This window comes from Triturus cristatus, chromosome 2_2 (genome assembly GCF_964204655.1).
Source record: "Triturus cristatus chromosome 2_2, aTriCri1.1, whole genome shotgun sequence".
NCBI lineage: Eukaryota > Metazoa > Chordata > Amphibia > Caudata > Salamandridae > Triturus > Triturus cristatus.
Window position 1 is genome coordinate 69,790,793 of NC_140582.1, and position 13,834 is coordinate 69,804,626.

General features: G+C 50.5%; 1 protein-coding gene across 1 annotated transcript in view; it reads left to right on the plus strand.

Annotated features, from left to right (window-relative positions):
- LOC146861865 (zinc finger protein 484-like) overlaps positions 1–13,834 on the plus strand; it is a 194,541-nt gene that overhangs the window by 126,972 nt on the left and 53,735 nt on the right. Inside the window, exon 6 of the mRNA XM_085641038.1 lies at positions 789–896. Within this exon, the coding sequence (XP_085497164.1) occupies positions 789–896 (108 nt within the window). The remainder of the gene's footprint in view (positions 1–788; positions 897–13,834) is intronic.

The window sequence follows — 13,834 nt, forward strand, 5'->3', positions numbered from 1 at the left end:
AAGGCTGTGAACTAGCTGTACTTTGTGCGAGGGTTACGCCTGATAGTCTGTCCTCTTCCTCTTTATGGGCCTGTAAGATGTCCTGGGTTCCAGAGATATATTCTCACTGAATGGTATGTGCCCCTTGACTTTCCAGCTGATTTTGTTCGACCTGAATGTCAGGCATGCTGGGCGGTTTGCATAGTCATGGCAAGCATAGATTGCAGACCTGATGCTCATCGGTCCACAGGTCCGTAGCATGGCATTGGGGACAGTATTGAAGCTGTGATCTTTCTATAACTTGTGCTCATTCTTGGAGGGGACACCAGGTGGAGGTGAATCTTTGGCTTTAAAAAGGGCTAGGCTCAGACAACGCTCAACCACGAGCAAGACTTCAATATTAGATAGTAGCAGCTAGGAACAAATTATGAAGAAAGGACACCAAAAAGATCTGAAAAACACGTGAGGACCATGCCGAAACTTAGAGCCTTATAGGTTCAAATCAGAACACGATGGCGGGAAAAAATATTGGTAACATGAAGTTGGCGGCCATGCGCAACGTACATTTAGAGGAGGAGTCTCACTGCATCTAGTGAGTAAAGAAATTTCTTTGAGGAGGTTGTGCATGTCTGAGCCAAACACTAGATTGCAGGAGCATGCTAAGCATGTGTATTGACAGCCACACATGCTAAAAATATTTAACAATGTTGTTTTAATTTGACTTTGTCCGTGGTTATAATTTTACTCTATTTCTCTGTGGTGATATACAAATAAACACACCTTTACTTAGATGTTTCTTCCAATTCCAGATCATTCCATTATCACATCAGTTGTTTCATTCAGCATTAAAGAGGAAGATGATTATGTAATGGATGCTCATGAACTTGGGAGGAGAAAAAACACTAATAGGTCCACAGGTGAGCACAATCATTTGCCATGCTTTGTTACTTGAATAAGTGGAATGTTTATTTTATTTGTATTTTCTCTCTACAGTAAGGGCCCAAATCCCAAAGGGACTTCTGTGTAGTAAAATTATGAGTGCAGATACTCTGCACTCAGGGCAGAACCTCCGCACTCGGGATGGAATCTCCGTATTTCAGTTCTCAGTGTGGAAAATCCACCAGTGCGGTGACTCTGCACGCGTAACTTTACGAGTCGTAAGTCCCTTTGTGAATCGAGCCCCTAAACTTTAGGCCAAACTCATTTGCTTCCATCCTGGTCTTTGTTTTCTCATGGGCCCTCCACATAAGCATCTAAGGTCTCCTGCCTGGTGTACTGGTCTACAGGTACCTATTTCTTTAATCCTAATACAATAGTGCTTGCCTTCACGTGAGCAGTCTCAAACACAGAGAATCTCGCACCCATTCAATCTTACTTCAGGCCAGAGTCTCAAACAGTCTTACATGGGCAGAGAGACCAAACTTAATGTTTCTCTAATTTTTACTTTAAAAAAAATTATTTAAAAAAACAACAGTGGGCAGGGAGGAGCTTAGCGCGCATCCAAGATGGTCGCGTGAGCACAGGGCTCCCCGGACCCTCGCCACTCCTCGCAATTTATCCTGATGATATCCTGATTTCTCGGACGGACTCTCGAAGGTGAACCTCGACTGAGTCCATAACTCTTTCCAGAATTTGAATCGGACTTGGGCGACCAGAATTACAGCACTTTGAACTTTTGAGGCCCACCTGGAGGCCGTGCCGGGGACTTGGTGATTTGTGGAGCCGGGACGTAGTTGAACAACAACGGCAGTGGGACCTCATCGGTGGCCGCACCCCCACTTTCGGTTTCGTTTCCGAATCCTGACATGGTCTGATTGAGAGACCGTTTCGCTCGGCCGGGGACCAATCCAGCCTCCATTTAGTGTCATCGCTGCCTCCTTATTATAGCCTCTTGGGTCAAGTCGTGACTTTCTCCGGACCGTACGAGCCAGCTTCTTGACCTGTTGGTGCCCGACTTGCCGGTGGCCATATTCACCAGGTCTCGCGGGCCCCTCCGGGGTGCATCTTCCAACATGACGGGCAGGGGTGAACCCGAGAAGCGGAAGACCAAGACGCCTCTTCGTGGGGGACCGTTCCAGACAAATGTTATGGACCGTTACACTCAAGCCAAAGGATCCCCTGGGCTCTCCAGCAGTACCCCGGAGGACGCCAGAGACGACCCTTCTGCCCCTGTTGACCTGTCCCTGCAGGACATTATGGGCGCCATCACCGGCATGAAGGAGACCATCGGCCAGCAGTATGAGGCTCTGGCTCGTAAAATTGACACGGTCGCCATTGATGTCACTCTAATCAGGGCCGACCTGTCTAAGACTAACGAGAAGGTGAAGTCATTGGATTTGAAGACTTCCAGCCTCACGGCCGATGTGTCGGAACTTCAAACAGACCTTGGCACTCTGAAATCGGCCAACGACTTGATGTCCCATCGGCTGGAGGATTTTGAGAACAGGGCAAGACGCAACAACATTCTGCCCCTGTTGACCTGTCCCTGCAGGACATTATAGGCGCCATCACCGGCATGAAGGAGACCATCGGCCAGCAGTATGAGGCTCTGGCTCGTAAAATTGACACGGTCGCCATTGATGTCACTCTAATCAGGGCCGACCTGTCTAAGACTAACGAGAAGGTGAAGTCATTGGATTTGAAGACTTCCAGCCTCACGGCCGATGTGTCGGAACTTCAAACAGACCTTGGCACTCTGAAATCGGCCAACGACTTGATGTCCCATCGGCTGGAGGATTTTGAGAACAGGGCAAGACGCAACAACATTCGCGTCATAGGTGTTCCAGAGAATCCCGAGACTCGTTCGGTTGACCTCCTGGTCGAAGATCTGATCCTCACCCATCTTGCCCCATCTGGACTGAGCAAGTTGGAGCGTGCACACCGTGTCCCGGGCGGTAAGCCCAAGCCTGGCGCTCCTCCGAGGCCTATCATCGCAAAACTTTTTCATTTCAGAGACCGTGATGCGATTTTGCAAGCTTCGAGAGTGCACGGCCCGGTGAAATTTGAACATTCCTCTGTCAATTTTTTCCCGGACTTCACTCAACTTGTCCAGAGACAGAGGATGGGCTTTCAGGGGGTTAAGCGACATCTCCGGGACCCGGGATTGAAGTATGCTATGCTTTTCCCTACCAGGCTTCGAGTGGAATACGAGGAACGGACCTTCTTTTTTGAGCGACCGGACAATGTGAGTGACTGGTTGGATTCCCTGCCTGGTCGGGGCGATCGCACGGGGCACCCTGGTGGTGCCGAGGGTGGTGAGCCTACACAGAAGTGACCTTCTGGTCCCTAACCTTGACAATCGGACATTGCTCAGTTGGGTTCTACTTCTTTTGTATATTTTGCCTTATAGTAGTTCGCGTCCGGGTGGCGGGTGGAGACGGGCCTCTCTCCTCCTCCGGGGTCTTTTTGTAGAATGGGATTGTTAGGGCGACAGGCACACTGCATTTTGGGGTGGCTTTTTAGTCTGCAGGGGTGCAGGGAGGGGGGAGTTGTAACGGGTTTTGGTTGGGGGGTGGGAGGGGGTGTTTGTGTTCGTGTTTTCTTTTCTCAAGGTGGCATATTGGTTCTTTTTCTGTTTCAGGTGTCCTGCTCTCTGTGGGGGGACTCATGCAACTCTTGTGGGGATGGGGGGTAGTGGGTTGAGGTTGATATCTTGGAACGTCAATGGATTGGGGGATCGTATTAAACGGGGTGTTGTACTGCAATATTTGCGTCGTTTGACTCCGGATGTGGTACTCCTGCAGGAGACGCATTTGGTTGGCAATGTGTGTCATGCTATGAATAGGTGGGGGCACCGATTGGTGGCACACTCCGGGTTCACCACTGGTTCCAGAGGGGTTGGTATTCTGGTCCGGTCTTCCCTCCCACTAGAGATTGATAATGTCATCCTTGACGACAGAGGGCGTTATGCCGCCCTAACCGGTAGGTGGGAGGGTACGACTCTTTCCTTAGTCACGATATATGTTCCCCAGGCCTCCAGACCTCCACTTTCTCTGATGTTGGTCGGATGTTGCTGGAACTCCCCGATAGTCTTCTCCTCATGGGTGGGGACTTCAACTCAGTGCTATCCGGCGATCTGGATCGCCACCCCCCTCAGGGCCCTTCCCGTTTCCCAATCATGGCTTGGTGGGTTTTTGGACACCTTTGGTCTGGTGGATTGCTGGAGGTTAATGCATCCGATGCAATGTCAATACACCTTCCACTCCTGGGCTCATGGGAGTCTCTCCAGGCTTGATTACTTCCTCATGCCCGCGGCCCACTCCCCTCACGTTGGGGAGGTAAGAGACCTGGCCCGGGGCATTTCAGATCACTCCCCTGTGTGGCTTCTTTTCGACACTGGGACGCAAGCCGCGGGACGGATCGCCCCTATTAACCCTTGGCATCTGCGCAACCCCAAGACTCGCAACAGCCTCATTAAGTCGCTCGACCACTACTTTCTGGAGAACGAGGGGTCTGTTTTGTCCTCAGTGTCCCTGTGGGAAGCCTTCAAAACTGTTATTCGTGGACAGGCCCTATCATTAATAGTCGAGACCAAGAAAGCTAGGAATGGGGAGGTCGTGAAGCTGGAGGCCGAAATACTGGAGTTGGAGGCTGATCTAGACTTAGGTGTTACCCAGGATAGGCTCCACGCCCTTAGCTTGAAACAGTTCGAATATAAATCCCTTGTTACGGATGCTGCCAAGACAATGTACAGGGAACAGCAAGGTAGACTGTATGATGTCGGGGATAAGGCGGGTAAATTGATTGCATGGCTTGATAAGAAGGAGAGAGCGAACCATGTGGTCCCTGTGCTTCAGAATTCTGATGGTGTGCATGTGACTGACCCTGGCGAGATTGTGGAGTGTTTTGCTGACTATTTTTGTGTGGTCTACTCCCCGGTGTCTGATAGAGATGAGGATGACTCTCGTTTCTTGTTGAGGGACATTGCGCCTGTCTGAAGATGATCGAGGGCGCATGGAGACATCGTTGTCGGCCGACGAGATTGCTACCGCGATTCGTTCCCTTCGTTCTGGCAAAGCTATGGGCCCCAATGGATTGCCTATTGAATTGTACAAATTGCGCCCGGATAAAGTCGCACCGTTTCTCCGTGATATGTTTCTGGAGTCGCGTGATCTTGGTTCCCTCCCTTGTGACCAGCGTCTGGCCACTATAGTTGTGATTCCTAAGGAGGGCAAGCCTTGTGATCGTTGTGCCTCATACAGGCCTATTTCCCTATTGAATGCTGAACCGAAGATTCTTGCCAAGGTCCTTGCTAATCGCTTACTCGCTGTCATCTGTGACCTGATCCATCCGGATCAGTCGGGTTTCATTCCGCACCGGAACACTGCTCTCAACTTTCTCGCCAGGGTGGAGTTTCTCTCCGAGCCGGCCATCTTGGCTTCCTTGGACGCCACGATGGCCTTTGATACGATAGAATGGCCATATCTTTGGGCCACTCTGGCGAAGTTCGGTTTCGGTGCGGGATTTATTAGTTGGGTGAGACTTCTATATACGGATCCGCTAGCTCAGGTTGTTGTCAATGGTAGGGTGTCCCAGCCCTTCGCTCTCGGGAGGGTTACGAGGCAGGGGTGTCCGTTGTCCCCCTTGCTCTTTGCTCTTGCTTTAGAACCGCTTGCAGCCTGGCTCCGATGGGAACCATCGATAAAGGGCATTCAGTGGGCCCCTGACTTTGAAGATCGGGTTTCGTCGACGACGATATTCTTTTGTACCTCACCTCCCCGCGTGAATCCCTTAACGTCCTATTTGACGTCCTCACTTCTTTCGGTAAAAACTCCGGTTTGATCATTAATTGGTCTAAATCGTGTGTGTATGTTATCTCTGGTGGCCTTCCCCGTTACCGAATAGGTTTCCCATTCACATTTCGCAAACCGGTTTCAAGTACTTGGGGGTCTACGTATCGTTGGACCCGGCGGTCCGCCACGAGCATAATCTCCTTCCTCCTCTCCAGCGCTTGAAGTTGGACGTGGCTCGGTGGCGTAGATTGCCGCTGTCGCCACTCGGTCGAGCGGCCCTTTTTAAAATGATGTCCCTGCCCCGATTTCTCTACGCACTCCAGAAATCCTTTGATATTATTCCGGCGGCCTACTTCCGGGAGGTGGAGTGTTTACAGAGGAGACTTGTTTGGGACGGTCGCGCACGCATCGCTCTTGCAAAACTGACTCTCCCCTGGTATGACGGGGGCATTGCGCTCCCGGACATCAGGAGGTGTTATTGGGCCTCCCAGTTGTCCGCCATCAACCATGCTATGGATGCTCCCGGTCCAAATCAGGCTTTCGAGATGGATAAATATCAGTTGCCTGGTGGCAACTTCAACAGTGCGCTCTACTCTCGGACGGCGGGGAGGAACCTAACGGGACCCACTAAGATTGCAGTTTGTGTGTGGAAGGATGCCAATGTGGCTGAGGGATGGCATGATCGCCTGACATGAGCGACCCCCTTGTTTGCATCGGACAGATTGGGATGCCTCTGGACAACGAAAGGTTTTGAGAACTGGGATACGATTGGCATTAGCAGAGTGGGTGAAAGGTGAAAGGTGCGGTCAAATCCTTTGCGGTGCTTCAGAGTGAGTATGAGTTGAGGGGAGAGGGAGTTCTTCAGATATGCACAGGTTCGCCACGCTTTGCTGTCGGTCTTCGAGGCCGGTTCCACAGTCCCTGCATCTTCACCATTTGACGACCGTATACTTGATGGTCATCTGCCCGATAGTACGATTTCCTTGATTTATAAGAAATTAATCAACAATTGGGCGGACCTCCTGGTGCGTCTTAGGGAGGCCTGGACCGGAGACGGGCTGGAGTTGGATGACGAAGACTGGCAGTCCGCACTGTCCTCCCCGAAAGAGGTGGCCATCCCTGCCCGTCTCCGTCTCGTCCAGCTCAAAATTCTTCTCCGTGTTTATGTGACGGGTCCTCGTTTGGTTGTGATGGGTTTTTCTTCGGATGGGTTGTGTAAGCGTGGCTGTGGAATGAGCGCCACCTTCCTTCATATACTTTGGGAGTGCCGCGAGGTTGCGGCATATTGGCACCGTGTGCATGCTGTAATGGAGTGTGTCACTGGGGTCGCTCTGTTGCCTGAGGCTCGTCGATGTTTGTTGAATGTATGGGAGCCGAATGACTACAACGTCGCCCAGGCCCGGTGGGCGGCACTTGGGAACATAATTGCAAAGAGGGATATTGCGCAGCTTTGGGGTTCCCGACGGCCTCCCACAGTGTCAGTGTGGAAGGAGAACATGGACTGGTGCATGTTCAGAGAGAAGACGGTGTATCTGGTTCGGGGTAAGCCTGGGGCGTGGGGTAGAATTTGGGGTCAGTGGAACACCTACCGAGGTAACATCTGTACGCCCCCTTTTGTAGATACTCCGGACATTTCTCTGTCCCCCTGATCTTGAGGTTCTTGGAATACTGTACCCTTTTGTCTGATTGTTCTGACTTCCCCGCTGCCTCCCCCCCCCGGTCATCTCTGTTGTCCTCCTGATTCTTTACCTGGTATGGTGGGATCCCCCCATCGGCGCTCGACACCGTCTAGACTGTTTCTCGCCTTGAGTTTTGTTTCCTTGTTTCTTTGTTTGTTCTTTTTCTTTAAAATTTAAAATATTTGTATCCTGCCTAGCTTCTGAGTTGCAGAGAATGTCTCCTGTAACCCTGCTGAGCCTCTGGGGATCAGTCGCTGCTTCGTGATGTCAAGCAATTGACATGCATATATTAGCGGCCGGCCCTGGTGGTTGTAGGCCCATATTTGTAATGATGCTAATTTGCACAATAAAGTTTTTCAAAAAAAACAAAAAAAAAACAACAGTGGAGTCAAGATGATGGCGAGGTAGAATATGAACTTTCTCCTCCACCCAGACCCGCTGAAGAAACAGACTCTGTGAATCATCCAGTCACTGGAGGAGGGGCTTTGGCCCCAAATCTCACTTTATCGGGTTCGCTGTGATTTGGATGCAAATGATGTGGGATCTAAGACATCACCAGCCAAGTCGGGGATGGGGGGGTAATATCTTCCAAGATGGTGACCACCACTGTAGGAACGAAGGAGGCATGCTCTTCTGGTTGATCGCGGGAAAGACCAAGAGCGAGACGAAGCACAGCCAGAAGGGTCCCGACATGCCTCAGAGGCCTAATATTGGGGAAGCTGACATGCAGCACCAAACAGTGACATTGGGGCACAAAACACCAAAAGTTGAGACGTAGTGGCAGGGTCAGCCTCAAAGCGGAGAGTCAACCTGTCACTTAGGGAATGCCTGGCCCATGTAAAAGTAGGGAACCTGTGATGGAGTCTCACATGGCCTGATGCATCAGAGAGGCAGACCTGGGAAGAACACAGGCCTGGGGGCACTCCTGTGCTGACCCTTGAGACCAATAAAGTAGGACCTAATGGTGTTGCATTACAGCAGGGTCAGAGGTCACATAGATCTCACAAAAGGCACCAAAACTTAATGGAAAATGGCACTTTCACCCTCCCCCACTGTTTTATAGCTGGCAGCGAAAACCTGAAATGGACAGCACCTAAAAGAAAGACATGCACAAGAGAGTAAATCATCTACAGCTCAAATGAATGTCAAACAGCTCCTCAGGTGAAGAACGGGTACAAGGCAGCAAACAAGATTCTGGGAGATTAGGCACAGAGGGGGACCTTGCAGATGTTGCGCTTCCTCAAAGTCAGTTTGCAGACGCGCATGATTGGTGGATCCTGGAGGATGGATAAGGTCTGTACCACATAGCTGTAACCGGTCGAACCGGATACTGAAATGCATCTGGACTCAACCTGGGGCCAGTGGTTCAAAGCACTGAACCAAACGTGAGTCATGGCAAGGAACAAGGCCAAGACAAAGAACACCCCTAAAGAGATGCTGTCTTGGCTGGAAGTCAGAACAAGAAGCAGCATCTAAAATGGCCCATAACTCCCCATCAAAGGATAACCAAGCTAAGCAGAGGAGCGCAATTATTGCAGCCCCCTAAACATGCTCATTCATGGAGGAGCTTTTCTGGGGACTACAGGAGGAATTCTCGGGCCTAAGGAATGAAGTGAACTTGCATATCCAGTGCCTCAATCAAGCAAGATACAAAAAGGCTGAGGAACCGAGTTTTGGCTCTATGAAATAATGAGAGATGCAAGGGAGGGAGTAGCTGAAACCCAAAGCAAGAGGTTCCATCCTTAAAAGAGCAAGCAGTGGAACTCAGTGCACCTCAAAGACATTGAAAACTGCTCACGAATACAAAAGATTATTATTAAAGAAGCACCAAGAACACTGAGGGAAGCAACATAGAAGCCAATGTCAAGAAACTCTTCAGGCACATCGTGAACAGAATCTAGTTTGGAGTTAAGGGTGACAGCAGTCGCCAGTTCCGGCAGCTTCTGACCTCCTCCTGCAAGCAAAGACGTACCCCCCTTGAGGGCTGCATCGATAAAATCACGGTGGACTTCATCCTGCTACATGTGGATCATTACAAGCTGGCTGACAAGGTGCGGGACGTTGAAGAATTTTTTTTTTTTATTTATTTATACTTTTTCAAAAAATACAAGGCAGGCAGACTAGAGTACAGCCAAAGTATCAGTGCAGGTATACAAATGGAACTGATACAGAAGACCAAGAAAAGTGATCTGAAGACCAGGAAAACACAATGAGCGAGTAATCCATACAATGGGGCACTAGAGACAACTTAATGCGAGAGACCACACACACTACAGCAGCATTCAATCATAAAGCACTTTCAGAAGAGGGGGGGCTCAGGGGGGACGCAAGTCAAAGTGTCAAGGATCTGGGGGGCACAGGCATTTGCCACAGAGTCGGGCTGTGTATCATCAGCAACAGTAACCGGATGAGCAAGCAAGTATGTTGTGAGGGGTCCCCAATCGTCGCGGGCCGGGAGGAAGTTGGGAGTAATTCAGCAAATGTGTACATTTGGCCCTGCCAGAATACCATATCTTGGATCCATTCCTTAAACTTAGGCGCCCGACCTCGACTCCAACGGCATGCAATACGACGCTTGGCGAGGAGAAGGCTGAAGGAGACGAACTTCCTATGTTTCGGTGCTATGGTTGCGGTATAGCCAAGAATGGCGAAGAGGGGAGTGCGTGGGAGGTGTAACGACGTCATTTGTTCCAAGGCTTCCAAAACCTGGAGCCAGTACCTCTGCACGGCAGCGCAGTCCCATGCCAGATGGAGAAAGTCAGCCCCTGCAGTTCCACATCGACTGCATCTATCATCGTCACGCAACCGAAAGCTATGGAGTTTAACAGGTGTATAATATGTACGATGGATGTATTTATAGTGGAGTATCCGGAGACGGCTACTAGATGTGCTATGTTCCGTTTGCCTACAGCAGTAGGTCCACTGCTCTTCAGTTATAGTGAGTTGCAATTCTGTAGACCATTTATCTTTGGAGGAAGTTTGTGAAGCGGTCTGAGTGGTGTACAAAGAACGATAAAGGGAAGACACTAGATGAGATGGTGCATCTCCAGCCAATATAAGGCGAAGGGTAGCGACCTCTGGTGGCTCCCTGGGGAAGGAAGGAGTGTGGGCCATGAAACCCTGCCGCAACCGGATATATAAAAAAAGGTCCATAGGGGAGGGGGGTATGTTGGCAAAGAGCTGCTGCGAGGTACGAAACTTGCCCCGTAAGTAGAGGTCACCCCAAGTTTTTTTCCCATACTTAGTTAGGGTTCTTTTAAACACTCCCTCTAGAAGGACCGGCATCTTCGGATGATAGGACAAGGGAAACAAAGGCGAATAAAGCATAGGGGCCCGGGTTCTGGTAACAATATGTTGCCATGCCCTAACAGTGGTAGCGATCGGGGTCTGGACCTCCGCACGACCAGTACCAGTTGCAAAGATAGCGCCATCTAGTGGGATGGGATCTGACAGCCAGTGCTCAGCCGTCACTTGAGGCATGTACCTGGGGGGGTGAAACCAGAAGTGTGCATAATGGGCTTGTGCTCAGATGTAATAGAGTTCAAAATTGGGGATATCAAACCCCCCTTGTGCGTAGGGGCGAGTAAGGATGTCCCACTGCACTCTGGGCTCCCCAAGTGAGGCGAATAAGCTCCGTCCGGAGCATCGAGAAAAAAACCCTACCTGGATCATAGGGCACGTTTGTAAAAAGATACAGGAGTTTAGGGAGGATGACCATCTTAATTAAGGATATACGGCCTGCCATAGAGAGCGGGAGGGCGATCCAGCGGGTTACATTATCTCTTATCTCATCTAGAGCACGGCCATAGTTAAGGCGCATCAATTCATCGTGATTTGTTGATATCCAGATACCGAGATACTTAACCTCGTCAGGGCGCCATTGAAGTGGAAAATCCGGGGCAAACTCCGTAACTGAGGAGGTGAGAGGAAAGAGTTGAGATTTGAACCAATTTATGTGGATCCCAGACAGACCCCCAAAGCGCACAAATTCTCGAAGCAGCGGATTGAGGTTTATCTGGGGCTCTCTGACGTATAGCGTTATGTCATCCGCGTACAGAGAGAACAGGATATGTCGGAGGGGGCAGCGGAGTGCTTTATTTTGATGGTGTTGTCTGATTTTGGCTGCGAGGGGCTCGATTGCTAAGGCAAACAGGAGTGGCGACAACAGGCACCCCTGTCGGGTCCCTCGCGATATCGGGATGGGAGATGAGGAGTGACCATTGATAAGGACTTTAGCTACGGGTTCAGTGTAGAGGAGGCGAACCCAGGATATAAATCCCCGCGGAAAGCCCATGTTTTGTAAAATCACAAAGAGGTAGTCCCATTCCACCGAATCGAACGCTTTTGTAGCGTCAAGGAATATCGCGGCGATGGGTATCTTTGGGTCTATCGTATGCAGAGCGGAGAAGAGCGTGCGTAGATTATGCGATGTCACTCGCCCAGGAACTAAGCCGGCCTGGTCCGGGAGCACCAGCTTGTCCATCAAGAGGCTGAGGCGGTTAGCTAGAAGCTTTGCATGGATTTTTGTATCCGTCTTAATTAAGGATAAAGGTCGGTACGAGTCGCAGCAGTCTGCTGCTTTGCCAGGCTTGAGAAGGGACGAGATCAACGCTAGGCGCATGGAGGGGGGCAGACATCCTACCTCTAGTGCTTCATTAAAGACGATCTTAAGAATGGGAAGAAGCTGGGTTATGTAAGCTTTATAAAAATCTACAGGGAGGCCATCAGACCCCGGGGCCTTACCAGACTGCATTTGCATAATTGCCTCATGCAGTTCATCATTCTCAAATGGAGCCACAAGGAACTCCCGTTGCGCATCACCCAACCAGCCTAGCGTGATGTCTTGCAGGAAGGGGGCGAAGTCAGGAGGGTTGGCTCTGCAAGTGTTGTATAAGTGGGCATAAAAGTCAGTGAAGGTACGCAGGATGTCCTGACTGTCTTTGCGCTGTGTTCCCTCTAAATCTTTAATCTCGAGAACATAATTAGCGAATCTTGGGCGCCGTATCATTTGTGCCAACTGCCTGCCAGGGCGCTCACCCTCCCCATATTTATGCGCAGTATGGTATTTCCCGAGAAAGCGTGCCTCCGATGCGGCTGCGTCTTTATATTCCGTAAGTTTTTCTCTAAGTGCAGAAAGATTTTGACCCGAATTCGGTCCCCAAAGATCAGCTTCTAACTGTTTAATTTCAGTCTCGAGTCTATAAAGGGTACGGCGCAGATCGCGCAGGACCCCGAAGCTTTTAGCCATGCAGGCCCCACGTATGGTAACCTTCAAAGCTTCCCATACCACTCCTATCGAAGGGACGGAGCCAATATTATTCTGAAAGAAGGCTGTGATTTCCTCACCTATCTCTGCTCTGAACACTGTGTCAAGAAGGGCCTCCGGAGCAAGCCGCCAGATTCGAGGCGTGGAGCGCATATCAGGTGGAGCGATAGTTATAAGTACTGGAGCATTGTCGGAATAAGTCCTGGCGAGATGGGTAGCACGTTCAAGCCAAGAAACAGCGCCTCGGGAGATTACCCAGTAGTCCAGCCTGGCCCATGAAGCATGGTGAGCAGTGTAATGGGTACCTTCCCTATCCCCGGGGTGAAAATGGCGCCAGGCATCCACAAGCCCATGGGCTGTGAGAATACCCTGTATGGTTGCTTGTGTTTTGGTGAAATGGATGGGGAGAGGGTTAGATCTATCCAGCACCGGATTGAAAGCAGAGTTGAAGTCCCCCCCCCCAAATAATATGGGTGGAGCCTACTTGTAGAATCTGACCCCATAATGTGGTGTAAAAATCCGGGTCATCGGTGTTAGGACCGTAGCTGCACACTAACGTGACAGATTGAGTCCCAAGCATGCCCCAGAGCATGCAGCTGCGCCCCAAGCGATCCTGCTGCGTACCTCCCAGGATGAAGGGTGAGTTGCGCTCAACCAGAATGGCCACCCCCCTAGAGTATGTAGAGTAAGAGGAGAAGACACGTGTCATGGCCCACTTATTGGCGAATGTGGGAGAGCGGGAGGGGTCAAAGTGGGTTTCTTGCAGTACCGCTATGTGTATATGATGTCTGTCTAGGTAGGAGAGGATATGCCTACATTTCCGAGGGTCCTGAATGCCCCGAACATTCCAGGAGATTAGGTTAAGTCGTAGGGGCTCAGCGTGTTTTAACAGGAAGGAATGCATTAGTAAGGAGAAGAAGTGACCTGCGAAGGATATAATACCATGCATGTCTTCGAAGGGTGCCTGCGCTTATCCATGGGTTCAAAAAACAATACAAACAATGAGCATAAACACCCCTCCCCCCACCCCCCACCCACAGCGGCACCCCAAATGTGCCGGCAGCACTACCATCAACCAACATCACAAACACATTGCAACTGTGCAATAAGGACAAAGTCATCACAAAAGTAGAGTGATCTAAGGGGATCTCCTGTGTGGGGGTACGCCAGTGTGCAAC